This window comes from Acipenser ruthenus, chromosome 44, assembly GCF_902713425.1.
Source record: "Acipenser ruthenus chromosome 44, fAciRut3.2 maternal haplotype, whole genome shotgun sequence".
NCBI lineage: Eukaryota > Metazoa > Chordata > Actinopteri > Acipenseriformes > Acipenseridae > Acipenser > Acipenser ruthenus.
The window spans coordinates 8574629-8596044 of NC_081232.1; the positions used below are offsets into that span (position 1 = coordinate 8574629).

The 21416-nt window shown below is 40.3% G+C and overlaps 1 protein-coding gene across 5 annotated transcripts in view; it reads right to left on the reverse strand.

The window, feature by feature from the left end:
* Window positions 1-1791: 1791 nt before the first annotated feature.
* eif3c (eukaryotic translation initiation factor 3, subunit C) overlaps window positions 1792-21416 on the reverse strand; it is a 64547-nt gene continuing 44922 nt past the window's right edge. For 2 of the 5 annotated variants that reach the window (XM_059012283.1, XM_059012286.1), the window contains 6 exons: window positions 16824-16989; window positions 12839-12880; window positions 11040-11117; window positions 8971-9024; window positions 8818-8856; window positions 1792-2146 (listed from right to left, as the gene is read on the reverse strand). In XM_059012283.1, the coding sequence (XP_058868266.1) occupies window positions 2088-2146; window positions 8818-8856; window positions 8971-9024; window positions 11040-11117; window positions 12839-12880; window positions 16824-16989 (438 nt within the window). In that variant the 3' untranslated portion in view covers window positions 1792-2087. Of the gene's footprint in view, window positions 2147-8817; window positions 8857-8970; window positions 9025-11039; window positions 11118-12838; window positions 12881-16823; window positions 16990-21416 lie in introns of those variants that run through there. The other 3 variants (XM_059012285.1, XM_059012284.1, XM_059012287.1) reach the window with 3 other exon arrangements.

Consider the following 21416-nt stretch of genomic DNA (forward strand, 5'->3'; position numbering starts at 1 on the left):
TTTGATAAGTCTACCTTTTACAGCAAGATTCACTCAACAAACAGGAGAAAAAACAGATACTTCCTCTGACTAAAGCCGAAACTACAGGCCAAACGCTGGTCTGCTTGACTCAGTTTAGTTTCAATAACACTGATGAAGGCACTGGAGCCCAAACGCTGGTCTGCTTGACTCAGTTTAGTTTCAGTAACGCTGATGAAGGCACTAGAGCCCAAACACTGGTCTGCTTGACTCAGTTTAGTTTCAGTAACGCTGATGAAGGCACGAGAGCCCAAACGCTGGTCTGCTTGACTCAGTTTAGTTTCAATAACGCTGATGAAGGCACTAGAGCCCAAACGCTGGTCTGCTTGACTCAGTTTAGTTTCAGTAACGCTGATGAAGGCACTAGAGCCCCAAACGCTGGTCTGCTTGACTCAGTTTAGTTTCAATAACGCTGATGAAGGCACTAGAGCAAAAAACTAGCTGAACTGTTTGATTATGAAACTCAGGGTCATTCCAACTGGGAAAACTAGCAACTGCACAAACAGAAGAGAATGATTAAAAAGGACTTTGAACATCACCAGAGAACAAAAATAACTACTGTTTAGCCGTCTCAAAATACCGTTTTGGGAAAAAAAAAAAAAAAAAAAAACTTCTCTATTTAGTATTATTAGTAAAGATATGCAAGTTCAGCTGCTGTAGTTCTGTCCAGGGTTTTATATCAGTGTTATATAGACTCTGTGTTGGGTAGGTATGTAGTTCTGTCCAGGGTTTTATATCAGTGTTATATAGACTCTGTGTGGGGTAGGTGTGTAGTTCTGTGCAGGGTTTTATATCAGTGTTATATAGACTCTGTGTTGGGTAGGTGTGTAGTTCTGTGCAGGGTTTTATATCAGTGTTATATAGACTCTGTGTTGGGTAGGTGTGTCGTTCTGCGCAGGGTTTTATATCAGTGTTATATAGACTCTGTGTTGGGTAGGTATGTAGTTCTGCGCAGGGTTTTATATCAGTGTTATATAGACTCTGTGTGGGGTAGGTGTGTAGTTCTGCGCAGGGTTTTATATCAGTGTTATATAGACTCTCTGTTGGGTAGGTATGTAGTTCTGCGCAGGGTTTTATATCAGTGTTATATAGACTCTGTGTTGGGTAGGTGTGTAGTTCTGTGCAGGGTTTTAGATCAGTGTTATATAGACTCTGTGTTGGGTAGGTGTGTAATTCTGCGCAGGGTTTTATATCAGTGTTATATAGACTCTGTGTTGGGTAGGTGTGTAGTTCTGCGCAGGGTTTTATATCAGTGTTATATAGACTCTGTGTCGGGTAGGTGTGTAGTTCTGCGCAGGGTTTTATATCAGTGTTATATAGACTCTGTGTGGGGTAGGTGTGTAGTTCTGCGCAGGGTTTTATATCAGTGTTATATAGACTCTCTGTTGGGTAGGTATGTAGTTCTGCGCAGGGTTTTATATCAGTGTTATATAGACTCTGTGTTGGGTAGGTGTGTAGTTCTGTGCAGGGTTTTATATCAGTGTTATATAGACTCTGTGTTGGGTAGGTGTGTAGTTCTGTGCAGGGTTTTATATCAGTGTTATATAGACTCTGTGTTGGGTAGGTGTGTAGTTCTGCGCAGGGTTTTATATCGGTGTTATATAGTGTGGTCCTGCCAGCTTTGCCCAGCACAAAATCTTGTATTTTGCAACACAAAGGAGTGTAAAATTTCTAGTGCATTTACCAAGGCATTGAAAAATTACTTTCAGTATTTCTAAATTCACGCATGCGCTGCTTGAGTGTTTAAAAGTTAAGGAAGACAACAAATAAAAATCAACAGCAAAAAAACCCTTTTATTTATTTATTTTTTTATATTGAAGCAAAACATCACGTCCTCATTAAGTCAAACAGCCAAGTGAATGAAAGCAGGGCTGGGAATCAGACTCCTACTGCACAGCAGCGTCGTCCATTCCAGGTTTTACTACCAGCTTGATCAGCCCCAGGGTCTATGGGTAACAAGCTCAGGGGAGTGATTAAAACTCGCTTTGCAGCGGGAGTCTCATTCCCATCCCTGGAATGAATGTTACTTTTCTTAATAGAAGCCCACAGCGTGCAGCCGGTGATTGTGTTCAGTAAGAGCTTTGGTTCTGTTGCCTGTAGCCTCCTCTCTGGTAGCCTCCTCTCTGATCTGTAAAGCAGAAGAAACAATTACAGAGATATAATGAGACAGAGAAAGAAAGAGAGAAAGAGAGAAAGACAGAGGAGAGAAGATTGAAAGAGAAAGAGAGCAAGAAAGGACAGAGAGAAAGAAAGACAGAGGAGAGAAGATTGAAAGAGAAAGAGAGCAAGAAAGGACAGAGTGAGAGACAGACAGAGGAGAGAAGATTGAAAGAGAAAGAGAGCAAGAAAGGACAGAGTGAGAGACAGACAGAGGAGAGAAGATTGAAAGAGAAAGAGAGCAAGAAAGGACAGAGAGAAAGAAAGACAGAGGAGAGAAGATTGAAAGAGAAAGAGAGCAAGAAAGGACAGAGAGAAAGAAAGACAGAGGAGAGAAGATTGAAAGAGAAAGAGAGCAAGAAAGGACAGAGTGAGAGAGAAAGAGAAAGAAAGAAAGAGGAGAGAAGATTGAAAGAGAAAGAGCAAGAAAGGACAGAGTGAGAGACAGAAAGAAAGAAAGAGGAGAGAAGATTGAAAGAGAAAGAGAGCAAGAAAGGAGAGAGACACAGAGAAATAAAGAAAGACAGAGGAGAGAAGATTGAAAGAGAAAGAGAGCAAGAAAGGACAGAGTGAGAGAGACAGAGAAAGAAAGAAAGACAGAGGAGAGAAGATTGAAAGAGAGCAAGAAAGGAGAGAGAGAGACAGAGAAAGAAAGAGAGAAGATTGAAAGAGAAAGAGAGCAAGAAAGGACAGCGTGAGAGACAGAGAAAGAAAGAAAGAAAGAAAGAGAGGAGAGAAGATTGAAAGAGAAAGAGAGCAAGAAAGGACAGAGTGAGAGAGAGAAAGAAAGAGGAGAGAAGATTGAAAGAGAAAGAGAGCAAGAAAGGAGAGAGAGAGACAGAGAAAGAAAGAAAGACAGAGGAGAGAAGATTGAAAGAGAAAGAGAGCAAGAAAGGACAGAGTGAGAGACAGAGAAAGAAAGAAAGACAGAGGAGAGAAGATTGAAAGAGAGCAAGAAAGGAGAGAGAGAGACAGAGAAAGAAAGAAAGAGGAGAGAAGATTGAAAGAGAAAGAGCAAGAAAGGACAGAGTGAGACAGAGAAAGAAAGAAAGAGGAGAGAAGATTGAAAGAGAAAGAGCAAGAAAGGACAGAGTGAGAGACAGAAAGAAAGAAAGAGGAGAGAAGATTGAAAGAGAAAGAGAGCAAGAAAGGAGAGACACAGAGAAATAAAGAAAGACAGAGGAGAGAAGATTGAAAGAGAGCAAGAAAGGAGAGAGACAGAGAAAGAAAGAGAGAAGATTGAAAGAGAAAGAGAGCAAGAAAGGACAGAGAGAAAGAAAGAAAGACAGAGGAGAGAAGATTGAAAGAGAAAGAGAGCAAGAAAGGACAGAATGAGACAGAGAAAGAAAGAAAGACAGAGGAGAGAAGATTGAAAGAGAAAGAGAGCAAGAAGGACAGAGTGAGAGACAGAGAAAGAAAGAAAGAGAGAAGATTGAAAGAGAAAGAGAGCAAGAAAGGACAGAGAGAAAGAAAGAAAGAGGAGAAAAGATTGAAAGAGAAAGAGAGCAAGAAAGGACAGAGTGAGACAGAGAAAGAAAGAGAAAGAAAGACAGAGAAGATTGAAAGAGAAAGAGAGCAAGAAAGGACAGAGTGAGAGACAGAGAAAGAAAGAAAGAGAAAGAAAGAAAGACAGAGAAGATTGAAAGAGAAAGAGCAAGAAAGGACAGAGATAGAGAAAGAAAGAGAGAAGATTGAAAGAGAGAGCAAGAAAGGACAGAGAAAGAAAGAAAGCGAGAAAGGAGATAAAGATAGTGTGAGAGAAAGAAAGAAAGAGGAGAGAAAGATAGTGAGAGAGACAGAGAGGAGTGAAAAACTAAAAGAAAGTGCGAGAAAGGAAAGATAAAAAGAGTGAGAGAAAGAGAGAAAGAAGAGCAAGAGAAAGGAGAAAGAAAAACAGAGTTCTCTCTTTATAGGCAAGAAAGTGTAAAACACACCATTTCCTTTAAGTGCTGTGCTTTCTTCCCAGTTTTATTTTATAGTCTGTGACAATGACCTTTGTATGCACAGCAACTTGTCTTCAGCAGAAAAATATATTTAAACAGCAAGCATTCTGCCATGCTGTGGCATTATTAACGGTGTATTAGCCTCTTACACACTTTGTACTTGCAAACAAAAAAAATGGCAGCCATTCAATGTAATGGATCTTGCGGCCATGTAGTGGACACAAGATCTAAAGTGCTGTGATAGTATCGACTATCATGATACTGTGCATGGTATCACACCGAGGCATCGCAGAACAGACGTGTGCACCTGCTACCTACAGCCTCAATCTGGAGACTAACACAAGGACACAAGCAATGCAATACTCGTGTTGGCTGGGTTCTAGAATCTTTAAAAATGGTGCTATAAAATGGGAAAATGCTCAAATTAACACTAGAACCGCCATGGTAGTCATTTTGACGGTTTTCACTTTTAAAATTTAAATTACTGTGCATGTGTTAAAGATCCGCGGTTGTCTGTTCTTGTTAAAGCCAGACTGTTTCTCATCCATAGACCCCAATGTTAAAGCCAGGCTGTTTCTCCTCATATACCCCAATGTTAAAGCCAGACTGTTTCTCCTCATAGACCCCAATGTTAAAGCCAGGCTGTTTCTCCTCATAGACCCCAATGTTAAAGCCAGGCTGTTTCTCTCCATAGACCCCAATGTTAAAACCAGGCTGTTTCTCTCCATAGACCCCAATGTTAAAGCCAGACTGTTTCTCTCCATAGACCCCAATGTTAAAGCCAGACTGTTTCTCCTCATAGACCCCAATGTTAAAGCCAGGCTGTTTCTCCTCATAGACCCCAATGTTAAAGCCAGGCTGTTTCTCCTCATAGACCCGGGGCAGCAGTGTGGAGTAGTGGTTAGGGCTCTGGACTCTTGACCGGAGGGTTGTGGGTTCAATCCCCAGTGGGAGACACTGCTGCTGTACCCTTGAGCAAGGTACTTTCCCTAGATTGCTCCAGTAAAAACTCAACTGTATAAATGGGTAATTGTATGTAAAAATAATGTGATATCTGTATAATGTGAAATAATGTATAATGTGATATCTTGTAACAATTGTAAGTCGCCCTGGATAAGGGCGTCTGCTAAGAAATAAATAATAATAATAATAATAATAATGTTAAAGCCAGGCTGTTTCTCTCCATAGACCCCAATGTTAAAGCCAGGCTGTTTCTCCTCATAGACCCCAATGTTAAAGCCAGGCTGTTTCTCATCCATAGACCCCAATGTTAAAGCCAGACTGTTTCTCCTCATAGACCCCAATGTTAAAGCCAGACTGTTTCTCCTCACAGACCCCAATGTTAAAGCCAGGCTGTTTCTCATCCATAGACCCCAATGTTAAAGCCAGGCTGTTTCTCATCCATAGACCCCAATGTTAAAGCCAGGCTGTTTCTCTCCATAGACCCCAATGTTAAAGCCAGGCTGTTTCTCTCCATAGACCCCAATGTTAAAGCCAGGCTGTTTCTCCTCACAGACCCCAATGTTAAAGCCAGGCTGTTTCTCATCCCATAGACCCCAATGTTAAAGCCAGGCTGTTTCTCCTCACAGACCCCAATGTTAAAGCCAGGCTGTTTCTCCTCACAGACCCCAATGTTAAAGCCAGGCTGTTTCTCATCCATAGACCCCAATGTTAAAGCCAGACTGTTTCTCCTCATAGACCCCAATGTTAAAGCCAGACTGTTTCTCCTCACAGACCCCAATGTTAAAACCAGGCTGTTTCTCATCCATAGACCCCAATGTTAAAGCCAGGCTGTTTCTCATCCATAGACCCCAATGTTAAAGCCAGGCTGTTTCTCATCCCATAGACCCCAATGTTAAAGCCCAGACTGTTTCTCTCCATAGACCCCAATGTTAAAGCCAGGCTGTTTCTCCTCATAGACCCCAATGTTAAAGCCAGACTGTTTCTCATCCCATAGACCCCAATGTTAAAGCCAGGCTGTTTCTCCCCATAGACCCCAATGTTAAAGCCAGGCTGTTTCTCATCCCATAGACCCCAATGTTAAAGCCAGGCAGTTTCTCCTCATAGACCCCAATGTTAAAGCCAGGCTGTTTCTCCTCATAGACCCCAATGTTTCCCCCATTCCAGGTTTTAATAGAGCTTGATTAGCCCCAGTGTAAAGGTAACAAGCTCAGGCATCAAAGAAAGAAAGAAAGAAAGAAAGAAAGAAAGAAAGAGTAAAGGAGAAAAAAGATTAAGACCATACCAGTATTATATAAATTGTTAAATGTAATTGTGACAGACAGACACACAGTAGATAGACAGACAGACAGAGTATAGACAGACAGACAGACAGAGACACAGTAGATAGACAGACAGACACACAGACACACAGTAGATATAGACAGACACACAGTAGATAGACAGACAGACAGTATAGACAGACACAGACAGACAGATACAGTAGATAGACAGACAGTAGATAGACAGACACACAGACAGACAGAGACAGTATAGACAGACAGAAGATAGACAGACAGACAGACAGACACACAGTAGATATAGACAGACAGACACAGTAGATATAGACAGACAGACAGACACAGTAGATAGACAGACAGACAAGACAGTAGATATAGACAGACAGACAGACAGACACAGTAGATATAGACAGACAGACAGACACAGTAGATAGACAGACAGACAGACACAGTAGATATAGACAGACAGACACAGTAGATATAGACAGACAGACAGACTCCACACACAGTAGATATCTGATTCTCTCAGTAGCTTTTGAGCTGAAGGTGGTCCGTACCAAGTTCCATCTCAATAACTGGATAAACGGTTCTGGAGTTTTAAGAGTTGAGTCTTGAGACACTCGGACTGATCAACACGTTTACAGCTACAGTAAAACCTGTCGAATCCAGACCCCATACAAAACTGGAACTCTGTAGAATTTGGCATTAATTCTTTGGGTCCCGACCAAATCCCTACCAAAATAAATAAATGGTGCCATGTCCCCCCCTCCAAGACTATCTATTCTGGAATACGGCATCATTTGTAAATTTGACTGCAGTCTGGCACAGCCATGAGAAATTCGTAAGTTTATAAAAATGAAGCATGTAAATTTATATTACAGTGTAAAATTAAAATAACACAGTCCTTCAATTACTGGGTATACAGCTCTGGCCACAAGTTTTGCATCCCCCTCTATATAGAACGAACTAACTTTGCTTCATAAAGTCGAGTGAAACCTGCTGAATAATGTTCCCTTGTTAACATATTGAATTCCACCCCCTCTATATAGAATGAACTCCCTCAGCTTCATAGAGTCCAATGAAAGCTGCTGAATAATGTTCCCTTGTTAACATATTGAATTCCACCCCCTCTATATAGAATGAACTTACTCAGCTTCATAGAGTCCAATGAAAGCTGCTGAATAATGTTCCCCTGTTAACATATTGAATTCCACCCCCTCTATATAGAATGAACTCCCTCAGCTTCATAGAGTCCAATGAAAGCTGCTGAATAATGTTCCCTTGTTAACATATTGAATTCCACACCCTCTATATAGAATGAACTCCCTCAGCTTCATAGAGTCCAATGAAAGCTGCTGAATAATGTTCCCTTGTTAACATATTGAATTCCACACCCTCTATATAGAATGAACTCCCTCAGCTTCATAGAGTCCAATGAAAGCTGCTGAATAATGTTCCCTTGTTAACATATTGAATTCCACACCCTCTATATAGAATTAACTCCCTCAGCTTCATAGAGTCCAATGAAAGCTGCTGAATAATGTTCCCCTGTTAACATATTGAATTCCACCCCCTCTATATAGAATGAACTCCCTCAGCTTCATAGAGTCCAATGAAAGCTGCTGAATAATGTTCCCTTGTTAACATATTGAATTCCACCCCCTCTATATAGAATGAACTCCCTCAGCTTCATAGAGTCCAATGAAAGCTGCTGAATAATGTTCCCTTGTTAACATATTGAATTCCACCCCCTCTATATAGAATGAACTCACTCAGCTTCATAGAGTCCAATGAAAGCTGCTGAATAATGTTCCCTTGTTAACATATTGAATTCCACCCCCTCTATATAGAATGAACTCTCAGCTTCATAGAGTCCAATGAAAGCTGCTGAATAATGTTCCCTTGTTAACATATTGAATTCCACACCCTCTATATAGAATGAACTCACTCAGCTTCATAGAGTCCAATGAAAGCTGCTGAATAATGTTCCCTTGTTAACATATTGAATTCCACCCCCTCTATATAGAATGAACTCCCTCAGCTTCATAGAGTCCAATGAAAGCTGCTGAATAATGTTCCCTTGTTAACATATTGAATTCCACACCCAGCGCTTTATAGTTTTCCAGATACACAACAAAAAACTGACAAATTGAAAAATGAGACATTTCAAAAATCTAACATGAAATACTTACTGTACTGGTATTATGGCTTCCGGTAGACTTTTGCGATGTCATTTTGTGGTTTCTTTGATTACAGGATGTTAAATAAAAGATAAAAAATATCTTCATATAGTTTATTTGCAAATTATGTCTTAATCCTAAAATTATAGGTGAGTAAAGACGAAAAATCAGCTACGGTCAAAAGTTTTGTAAGTATACGTGTAAACTGCGAGATTCGACGCATTTTACTGTGTAGAAAGACAGTGAGAGAGGCACTTTTATATTTTGTTTAGTTTTTACCTCTCTGGTAACCTTGCTTCTGGTACCCTCCTCTCTGATCTGAAATAAAAATGATTAAGATTTGATTTTTTTTTATTAACTTTCCATTAGAGAACGACTTTGTACGGAAATGTCAATACCGAGTTTATTTATATATATTTTTAAAAAAAGTACCTCTCTGGTAACCTTGCTTCTGTTGGTAGCCTCCTTGGTACCCTCCTCTCTGATCTGAAATAAAAATTATTATTATTATTATTGTTTTATTTCCAGTTATTGAAGGAATTCATCTCTGTGGTTTAAGTTGCAAATACTGTGTGTTTCTTGTATTATTGAATTTACACTGAAGACACAGAGAAAGACTTCTAGTGGAAACGTTTGCCATTGAATTTACACTGAAGACACAGAGAAAGACTTCTAGTGGAAACGTTTGCCATTGAATTTACACTGAAGACGCTGAGAAAGACTTCTAGTGGAAACGTTTGCCATTGAATTTACACTGAAGACGCAGAGAAAGACTTCTAGTGGAAACGTTTGCCATTGAATTTACACTGAAGACACTGAGAAAGACTTCTAGTGGAAACGTTTGCCATTGAATTTACACTGAAGACGCTGAGAAAGACTTCTAGTGGAAACGTTTGCCATTGAATTTACACTGAAGACGCTGAGAAAGACTTCTAGTGGAAACGTTTGCCATTGAATTTACACTGAAGACGCTGAGAAAGACTTCTAGTGGAAACGTTTGCCATTGAATTTACACTGAAGACGCCGAGAAAGACTTCTAGTGGAAACGTTTGCCATTGAATTTACACTGAAGACGCCGAGAAAGACTTCTGGTGGAAACGTTTGCCATTGAATTTACACTGAAGACGCCGAGAAAGACTTCTGGTGGAAACGTTTGCCATTGAATTTACACTGAAGACGCCGAGAAAGACTTCTGGTGGAAACGTTTGCCATTGAATTTACACTGAAGACGCCGAGAAAGACTTCTGGTGGAAACGTTTGCCATTGAATTTACACTGAAGACGCCGAGAAAGACTTCTAGTGGAAACGTTTGCCATTGAATTTACACTGAAGACGCTGAGAAAGACTTCTAGTGGAAACGTTTGCCATTGAATTTACACTGAAGACGCCGAGAAAGACTTCTAGTGGAAACGTTTGCCATTGAATTTACACTGAAGACGCTGAGAAAGACTTCTAGTGGAAACGTTTGCCATTGAATTTACACTGAAGACGCAGAGAAAGACTTCTAGTGGAAACGTTTGCCATTGAATTTACACTGAAGACACTGAGAAAGACTTCTAGTGGAAACGTTTGCCATTGAATTTACACTGAAGACGCTGAGAAAGACTTCTAGTGGAAACGTTTGCCATTGAATTTACACTGAAGACACAGAGAAAGACTTCTAGTGGAAACGTTTGCCATTGAATTTACACTGAAGACGCTGAGAAAGACTTCTAGTGGAAACGTTTGCCATTGAATTTACACTGAAGACACTGAGAAAGACTTCTAGTGGAAACGTTTGCCATTGAATTTACACTGAAGACGCTGAGAAAGACTTCTAGTGGAAACGTTTGCCATTGAATTTACACTGAAGACGCTGAGAAAGACTTCTAGTGGAAACGTTTGCCATTGAATTTACACTGAAGACACAGAGAAAGACTTCTAGTGGAAACATTTGCCATTGAATTTACACTGAAGACGCTGAGAAAGACTTCTAGTGGAAACGTTTGCCATTGAATTTACACTGAAGACACTGAGAAAGACTTCTAGTGGAAACGTTTGCCATTGAATTTACACTGAAGACGCTGAGAAAGACTTCTAGTGGAAACGTTTGCCATTGAATTTACACTGAAGATGTTGAGAGACTTCTAGTGGAAACGTTTGCCATTGAAATTACACTGAAGACACAGAGAAAGACTTCTAGTGGAAACGTTTGCCATTGAATTTACACTGAAGACACAGAAAGACTTCTAGTGGAAACGTTTGCCATTGAATTTACACTGAAGACGCTGAGAAAGACTTCTAGTGGAAACGTTTGCCATTGAATTTACACTGAAGACGCTGAGAAAGACTTCTAGTGGAAACGTTTGCCATTGAATTTACACTGAAGACGCTGAGAAAGACTTCTAGTGGAAACGTTGTCAATAAAGCTTTTAAAAAAGCACTTCATAAGAGCGTGATTGTATGGAAATGTCGGTTCCTAGCCTTAAATAAAATAAAAAAAATAATAATATTTGTTTTACCTCTCTGGTAACCTTGCCTCTGTTGGTAGCCTCCTTGGTAGCCTCCTTGGTAGCCTCCCTGGTACCCTCCTCTCTGATCTGAAATAAAAATGATAATTTCTGTGATTTTTTTCTTTCTAAAAGCGCTTTCCATTAAAAAGTGACTTGGTATGGAAATATCATTTTTTATATGCAAGTCTGTACATTTAAGATCTGTACACTGAAGACGCTGAGAAAGACTTCCAGTGGAAACGTTTGCTATTGAATTTACACTGAAGACGCTGAGAAAGACTTCCAGTGGAAACGTTTGCCATTGAATTTACACTGAAGATGCTGAGAAAGACTTCTAGTGGAAACGTTTGCCATTGAATTTACACTGAAGACGCTGAGAAAGACTTCTAGTGGAAACGTTTGCCTGGCCTGTCCAGCATTTTTATCCCCTAAGCATGCTGGGATGTTATTTGCTTAATTAACGCATGAGCCACACCTGTGTGGAAGCCCTTGCTTTCAATAGACTTGGTGTCCCGCGTTTACCCAGGTGTTTACATTTTTTTGTTCACTACCTGTATTACCATAAGAACATAAGAAAGTTTACAAACGAGAGGAGGCCATTTGGCCCATCTTGCTCGTTTGGTTGTTAGTAGCTTATTGATCCCAGAATCTCATCAAGCAGCTTCTTGAAGGATCCCAGGGTGTCAGCTTCAACAACATTACTGGGGAGTTGGTTCCAGACCCTCACAATTCTCTGTGTAAAAAAGTGCCTCCTATTTTCTGTTCTGAATGCCCCTTATCTAATCTCCATTTGTGACCCCTGGTCCTTGTTTCTTTTTTCAGGTCGAAAAAGTCCCCTGGGGTCGACATTGTCAATACTTTTTAGGATTTTGAATGTTTGAATCAGATCACCGTGTAGTCTTCTTTGTTCAAGACTGAATAGATTCAATTCTTTTAGCCTGTCTGCATACAACATGCCTTTTAAACCCGGGATAATTCTGGTCGCTCTTCTTTGCACTCTTTCTAGAGCAGCAATATCCTTTTTGTAACGAGGGGACCAGAACTGAACACAATATTCTAGGTGAGGTCTTACTAATGCATTGGATGCCATGCATATATAGCTCTGGCCAAACGTTTTGCATCCAACTATAGAATGAACACATTTTGCTTCATAAAGTCGAATGAAACCTGCTGAATAATGTCACGTTAACATTATTTTAGCAGGTTTTCCATATACTTCACGAAAAACGGACAAATTGAAAAATGGGACATTTTCAAATCTAACTTGAAATACTTACTGTGCTGCTATTATGGCTTCCGGTAGACTTTTTTTTGCGATATCGTTTTTGTAGTTTCTTTGATTACATCATGATGTTGAAAAAAAAAGATTTATAATTTTATTTTATTTATTTATTTATTTATTTGTCTCAATCCTAAAATTCTAGGTGATGCTAAACTCTTGGCCAGAGCTATTCAGGGATAATAAGATATTTTAGTAAGAATGCAGGTATGCAATGGGTCTGGGTACTAGGGTGATAACTGCATATAGACAAATGCAGTGTAATATGAAACACAGATATTCAATATTAACCCTTTCATGCACAGCGACCTCATATGGGGACAGATTTAAAAAAACAACTATCTTCTAATCAGAAATGGGGACATATGGAAGACTAGCAAGCAAATACATGAAAGTCTCACATGAGCTGGATGCCATTTTGTCGCCCGTATAATTACAATGGAGGACAAAAAAAAATTAACATGTAATGAAAAATATGTTGTGTCCAACGTTTTTGTGTTTCTATGAAGCTGTAGTGTGGCATAGTTACCTCTCTGATAACCCTGCTTTTGTTGGTAGCCTCCTTTCTGATCTAAATAAACAAATAAGGTCTATTAGATGGTTTATATATAATTAATTGTTTATATATATATATATATATATATATATATATATATATATATATATATATATATATATATACACACATATATAGACACACACACACACACACACACACACACACAGTACAAAAATTTCTGTGGGATCTCCAGTCTCTGAACTAATCTCTGTTCAATAATAAACTAACGTTGCTGAAGAGATTGATCAGGGCGGATAAACGGTCAGGACAGACATGTGACGGGCAGATACGCGACGGACTACTCTGTGTGTGTATGTGTGTGTCATATATATATATATATAAAAGAACATAAGAAAGTTTACAAACGAGAGGAGGCCCCATTCAGCCCATCTTGCTCGTTTGGTTGTTAGTAGCTTATTGATCCCAGAATCTCATCAAGCAGCTTCTTGAAGGATCCCAGGGTGTCAGCTTCAACAACATTACTGGGGAGTTGGTTCCAGACCCTCACAATTCTCTGTGTAAGAAAGCGCCTCCTATTTTCTGTTCTGAATGCCCCTTTATCTAATCGCCATATGTGTGTGTGTGATATTATATATATAATATAATATGTGTGTGTGTGTGTGTGTGCGTAACACATACAAGTCGCTTTAGAGTTAATATGGGAGAAAGCAGTAACTCTAGAATTATGGGTAATCAGGTTATGCAAATGCGGGCACTACAAGAGCCAATCCGATTGGGCTACAAGAGTCAATCTGATTACCCATAATTCTACAGCTACTGCTTCCTCCCACCTTAACTCAGCAGCTCCTCGTATTTGCTTCCTCTCCTGGGCTTTCCATTAGTCAGAGTTCAGCTGCGCTGCACTGATGAGCCTCAAACAGGGTGAAACGTGTCTGCAGCTGCTGTGTTTTGAGTTTTAAAAACACTGCAAATGTAAAAGACTTTTGGAGACTTTCACGCGATTTGATTGGCTGAAGTTTGCAGATCCAGTTTATTTATTTATTATATATATATATATATATATATATATATATATATATATATATATATATATATATATATATATATATATATACACACACACACACACACACACACACACTACACACACACCTATCACACATAAGAAATAAAAGTAAATGAACAAAAATAGTTCAACACTTTACAACTTAAAAACAAAACAGAACAAACAATTTGTAGTTTTGGAAGAATAAAATGAGATCATGTAAAATACAGACACAAAAAGGAAAATAAATGGATAGACTCAATACCACGATGCCTGAAGCTTTAAAACAGAAAGAGATCATTACATCTTTAACTATGTAGTAAATGACATCACAAGCACATTATTATATTTCAGTAGAAATAAGTGAGTAGTTGCCATGGCATGAAAAGCCTACAAGCACCTCCACTGTTTGTTTTCAAACAGACTTTCTCTTGAGACTTTCCCTTGTTCAACATACCGTAACGTTGGGAAGCTGGGGCCCATTTTACAAACGTGACTGCGAGAACCTCAAAAAATAAACTGGTTTTCCTAAAAAGGTTTGCAGGGCTGCGACAGCAACGATTTTCAACAGAAACCTGAGACTGCCAGACAGCAGCCGCAAGTCTCAATTTTAAAATCGCAGATCCTGTTTTAGGACATACCCTGGCGCTCCTACTACTAGCTCGCTGTGGAGCTGTACGCTTTATTGAACAGATTTCACACACACACACACATGAAATGGAGGTATAACTGCAGTAGATATAAATTATTATTATTTTTTGTGGATATACCGGTTAACAAAAGCTGTAAATAATTACAAAACAAAATTTAGAAAAAAAAACAAACAACACACTAATTTAACCCTTTGCAGTCCTATGTTGGACCTGGTCCGACATTGCAATTTTCCCTTTCCGGTCCAATGTTGGACCCTGCCCAACATCATCAAAAAGTCGTAAAAAACAGGTCTCTAGTCGTTTTTTCTCCGGAAAAAGCCGAGAAAACCAGTCAATGGCTGAGTGAGACCGATAGGAGCCGAGAGAAGCCGAAAAAAAGGGGCATATCTCATGAATACTGATAGACCCGACACCATCCAGCACTCAAAGAATATCAGACATTTACAGAGCTTTTTGAGATGTTATAGTAATAAAATAATGACTTGGATCGCATTATTGAGGAGTTTGGTGATAAAACGAGTGATCAGGAGATGATTTATCGGTATGCACGACTATGAAGAGGTATGTGAAAAATACAGTGAACAAGGGGTGGGGCTGGAGATGCAGTACTGAGTGTCCTGTTGATATGCAGAGCCTTTTAAACATGTTTTACTGTGAAAAAAAAAAACACTTAAAACAGCGAGTCTAAAAAACTGCGTGTGAAAATAAATTGGACCTGAGACGCGCTGAATAAATGAACGGCAAAGGGTTAAAGACGTGTAACTCAAACTTACGTGGGTGAAAAATAACAGTAACTGAGGCAAGTCAAGTTGTAAAAAAAATCTTCCCACTAGATAAAAACTAAAATCTACAAGAAACCCGCCAGATCCCCCAAATCACAGAAACAAAAAGCACTTTCCTCAATTCGTCCGAGCTACAGGTTCCAAGCAGTAACACAACTTTGCTGCAGCAACCAAATCTTATAACCTCCCCCACACGTTTACATAATGAGGCTAAACGCAGCTTGATTATCAGGCATGCCCTCTAATAAAGACTAAGAAGTGTCGAGGAAGCGAGCGTGCTTAGCTGGCTACCTACGATTTGGAAAAACGTCCCTTTTCAGCTGAGTAGAAAGTAAGTAAAAAACACAGATCAGTACACTTTCTTTAAATGTGTTTGCTGCACAGCGTTGACTTTTTTTCTACACAGCTGAAGAAGGGCTTTCCTTATGTCTAGAACTTCAAAGTCCAGCCTGTCAATTCTATGCAGCTCCTGATCTCTGTCGACAGCGAGGCATTTCGGTTTTCCTCAAAGCTTCTTCATCTCCCTTCTTTCAATTTCGTTCTGCTCGCTAGACCTCTCCATTTCTTTCTTATTTCGGCTGCTGTTTTTTGCTCCTCCCCAACAGTGTTTACTGCGTCAGCGATCACCTGCAACTCCTGTTGTTTTCTTCAGGACTAAAAATTGCCAAACAGAACGGATTTGTGTCGACCAGCCATGTCGATAATTGTATCACTTTCTTAAAAAAAAAAAAAAAAATAAAAACCTGCTTTCCTTTGTAACCCTGCTATTGTGTATTTACCTAAATCGTTCACACTGCCTTAAAATTGATTACCGACTGTGATGGAGAGAGAAGGGATCTGAACTGTAAATCTCCCTCCCGGCCAGAGAAGGCGCTGTGTAAGGTTGGTTGTACACTTTCCCAGGATGAGGTCAGACTGACCGGGGGGAGGGGAGGGGCACTGAAAGTCGGCCATCTTGGGGAGGTCACATATCAACAGGGCTGCTAAACAAACCCATTTCAAATCGGCTGTGGGGTCCGCGGCGAGGAGTTTTGCAGTATGAAAGGGGCTGCAGCTACGCGAGCACGACCCCTTACCGACCTCCCTCACACAGTTACCCCCGGCCCCCTCCCTCCTGTCCCACAGTTACCCCACTGCCCACCCCCTGCCCCTCTCCCTTAGTTACTCCCTGACCCCCATCCTCCTGCTCCAGTTACCCTCCTGCCCGCCTCCTGACCCAGCACAGGTACCCCTCTGCCCAACCTCCCCTTGTCCCCTCCCTCAGTTACCCTTCTGCCCCAGCGCAGTTACCCCCTCCCTCCTGCCCCAGTGCAGTTACCCCCCCTGCTCCTCTCCCTCCTGCCCCAGTGCAGGTACCCCCTCCCTCCTGCCCCAGCGCAGTTACCCCCGCCCTCCTGCCCCAGTGCAGTTACCCCCCCTGCTCCCCTCCCTCCTGCCCCAGTGCAGTTAACCCCCTTCCTCCCCTCCCTCCTGCCCCAGTGCAGTTACACCCCCCTTGCTCCGCTCCCTCTTACCCCTGTTGAAGTAGCCCCCGTAGATGCCCTGCTTGAGGTCGAAGACCCTCTCGTTGTTCTCCACCAGCCCCCCCAGTTTCTCGGCCAGCTGGAGGGCCATGTTCTGCAGGGAGGTGGGCTCGGTGCGGTGCATCCTCACCGTCTGAGTGGGCTGGTCCAGCGAGGCCTGGAGGGGACGACAGAGAGGACTTCACTGAGTCTGCAAACCACTTGCAACGCAGCAGCATTGCTCAGCACTGCTCTACAGGTTACTTCGTTAAACTGCAGCACGGTATTACTCAAGAAAGAAAGACAAAGAAAAAACGAACAATGATCACATTACAGCGGTACTTGCAGCCCTACTACACTGGCTTCCTGTAAGGCTTGGGGTCGATTTTTAATCAATCAATTAATCTTTATTTTATATAGCGTCTTTCATAGTGCAGCACCATCACAAAGAGCTTTACAAGATGCAGTAACAACAAGAAAATCCATAATACTTTAAATACAGGGCAGCAGTGTGGAGTAGTGGTTAGGGCTCTGGACTCTTGACCGGAGGGTCGTGGGTTCAATCCCAGGTGGGGGACACTGCTGCTGTACCCCTTGAGCAAGGTACTTTACCTAGATTGCTCCAGTAAAAAACCCAACTGTATAAATGGGGAATTGTATGTAAAAATAATTTGTAAGTAAAAATAATGTGTTATCTTGTAACAATTGTAAGTCGCCCTGGATAAGGGTGTCTGCTAAGAAATAAATAATAATAATAATAATAATAATAATAATAATAATAATAATAATAATAATAATAAATGATACTGTAAAATAAAAATGCAGAGAATAATAGTGAAAAATACAAAATACATTAAATACCGTGGAAAATGCATAATATATGATAGCAGCATAATACATGAAATAGTAGCAGAAACACAGCAGCTAATAGCAGATATCAGGCTTAAAGAGCATGGAAAGCAAGAGAGAACAGGTGGGTCTTGAGAGTTAATTTAAGGTCACGCTTATTACTTACAAAGCATTAAAGGGTACAGAGAATTGTGAGGGTCTGGAACCAACTCCCCAGTAATGTTGTTGAAGCTGACACCCTGGGATCCTTCAAGAAGCTGCTTGATGAGATTCTGGGATCAATAAGCTACTAACAACCAAACGAGCAAGATGGGCTGAATGGCCTCCTCTCGTTTGTAACCTTTCTTATGTTCTTTTTATTTTACTGTGTTACATGTTCTCATGTGTTGCTACAACTGTTTACTTAAGGTGTGTGTTTTAATTTTTTTTACATTTTGACCACTTTTTTTAAACTTTTCAATTGCATTCCCTGCCTCAAGATGGCTTCCCATGTACCCGCATGGACCTCTCAGAACTACATTTCCCATCATCCTGCTCACATATGTAACCGAGATGGATTTACCAGCGAGCAGGAGGATGATGGGAAATGTAGTTCTTAGAGGTCCAGAGAGAAGCCATCTTGAGGCAGTGGTATGTAATTTTAAAAGTTTTGGCTTCAGGGGCCCCGAATGATGAAATCGGCTGCCTGTTTTCCGTAAGGGAGGCACCAGCTGTTGCAGTTTTTAAAACACGACTGAAGACACACTTTCATAATCTCGTTCACATCTCGATATTAAGTGATGTTTACACCCTGAATTGCATTTTAATAGATTTTTGTATTAAATGTTTCAATGTTTGCTATGGGTTGTACAGTATCAATAATTACTGTTATGTTATATCTGTGAAGCGCCTTGCGATAATTTATTTTTGTAATATGCTTTTTTTCCCCACAGTGTATTTAATGTATCACCCATTTTTCACTGTATTTCATGTATTATGCATTGTTTTTTGGTACTGTATCTTGTAAAGGAGTGCTTTGTGATGGTGGTCCACTACGAAAGGTGCTATATAAAATAAACTGATTGATTGTGAAGGACGCTATATCAAATAGATTGATTGATTGATTGATTGATTGTGAAGGAAGCTATATCAAATAGATTGATTGATTGATTGTGAAGGACGCTATATCAAATAGATTGATTGATTGATTGATTATGATGGGTGCTATATCAAATAGATTGATTGACTGATTGATTATGATGGGTGCTATATCAAATAGATTGATTGATTGATTGATTGTGAAGGACGCTATATCAAATAAAGACTGACTGATTATGAAGGGTATTATATCAAATAAAGAGTGATTGATTATGAAGGGCGCTTGTGGCGGAGTGTCCCGCCCCTATGTATTATTATTTGTATTTTTGTTTTTTCGGCGTGGATAAAAGCGCCGCGTCTTTTATTATTATATTTAAAAACCCCGTGAGGATGCATGGCTGATCAGCTACTGATTACACCGTGTAACAATTTTTTTTTTTTTTGGTTCCTGGGTAGTAAGTGTTATTTCCTAATTGCTTATGCCTCAAAAGTATAGAAAATGGCTATTATTCCCCACAAACTTTGCTTTTGTGACCAGGACAGTGATTTTTTGAAATGTACCTATTTCCAATGAGAAAACGGGCGAATTTGTGTCTTTTCGTTCACATAAAGTCAGAAAACAACATATGAATCCAAATTAACATGTATTTATACTAAAGTAATACAAAAATGACTACAAAAGATTTAGAAGTGAGTAGTTTTTCGAGATTTACGATTATACTGTAAATCACTTTCACGAATCAGCCCCCAAATGTAGTCTCCCATCATGTTCTCGTTATACTGTCCTTGGTAGCGGCGTTCAAAGTCCAGTATATCCTGGTGGAAGCGCTCGCCTTGCTCCTCCGAGTACGCTCCCATGTTCTCCTTGAATTTATCAAGATGAGCATCAAGGATATGGACTTTGAGGGACATCCTACAGCCCATTGTGCCGTAGTTCTTCACCAGTCTCAACCAGCTCCACATAGTTTTTGGCCTTGTGATTGCCCAGGAAGCCCCGAACCACTGCGACAAAGCTGTTCCAAGCCGCTTTCTCCTTACTAGTGAGCTTCTTGGGGAATTCATTGCACTCCAGGATCTTCTTTATCTGTGGTCCGACGAAGACACCGGCTTTGACCTTTGCCTCAGACAGCTTAGGGAAGAAGTCTTGAAGGTACTTGAAGGCTGCCGACTCCTTATCTAGAGCTCTGACAAATTGTTTCATAAGGCCCAATTTGATGTGCAGTGGTAGCATCAGCACCTTCCAGGGGTCCCAGCCATACTCATCATACTTCAAGGTGTCCAGCAAGGTCTTGATGCTGTTGTAATCCTCTTTGAGGTGCACCGAGTGAGCCAGGGGAAGAGACGGGTACTTGTTACCATTATGGAGCAGCACGGCTTTGAGGCTCCTGGATGAACTGTCAATGAAGGACAGTATAACGAGCACATGATGGGAGACTACATTTGGGGGCTGATTCGTGAAAGTGATTTACAGTATAATCGTAAATCTCGAAAAACTACTCGCTTCTAAATCTTTTGTAGTCATTTTTGTATTACTTTAGTATAAATACATGTTAATTTGGATTCATATGTTGTTTTTTTCTGACTTTATGTGAACGAAGAGACACAAATTCGCCCGTTTTCTCATTGGAAATAGGTAAATTTCAAAATATCACTCCTGGTCACAAAAGCAAAGTTTGTGGGGAATAATAGCCATTTTCTATACTTTTGAGGCATAAGCAATTAGGAAATAACACTTACTACCCAGGAACAAAAATTGTGTTACATAGTGTTATTTAACTAGCTGACAGTCATGCATCCTTACCAAACGCGTGCAGACTCTGGCCGAGGAGTAATAAGATAATTAACAGCTAGTTAATCCCTCGGCCAGAATATATAAACCTGCAGCTCTCTGCACTCGGGGTGGAGTGTAGAGAGGAGAGTACGGGGAGTGCAGAGAAAGAACATTTAAAAACAATTACTAAAACGTGCTGGATTATCCAGCACGACACTTGTTTGTTTGTTTATTCGTTTGGCCCTCGTGCCCTTTTGTTTTGTTGGTTTGTTTAAATATTTTGTTTGTTTATTAAATACGCTGAATGCAATTGCATTCAGCTTCACCCGCCCATCCACTGTTTTCAGTTATTTCCTGGTCCGTGACGTCATCACACATCACCACTGCGAGAACAGACTGCCACAGCGCTACATCAAATAAAGACTGATTGATTATGAAGGGCCCTATATCAAATAGATAGATTGATTGATTGATTGATTGAGAAGAGTGCTATATCAAATAGATTGATTGATTATGTAGGGTGCTATATCAAATTAAGATTGATTGATTGATTGAGAAGGGTGCTATATCAAATAGATTGATTGATTATGTAGGGTGCTATATCAAATTAAGATCATTGATTGATTGATTGAGAAGGGTGCTATATCAAATAGATTGATTGATTGAGACAAGGAAAGGGATTTATTGTCTGCAAATTATTTAAAATGTACAAGTCCTGAGGAATGCGGCAAGAGTGATGAGACTTCACTGCATTCGTTTGGACTCAGCTACAGTACAGTGATTATTACACTGCTGCACAGCATTGAGAGGTTAGTACCAGCGTTCCACGGTCCTGTTCACAAACAGAGAGAAAAGGAAGGAAACAGTTTGAAAAAAAAAAAAGTGTGTTCATCTGTGGAAAGAGAAAG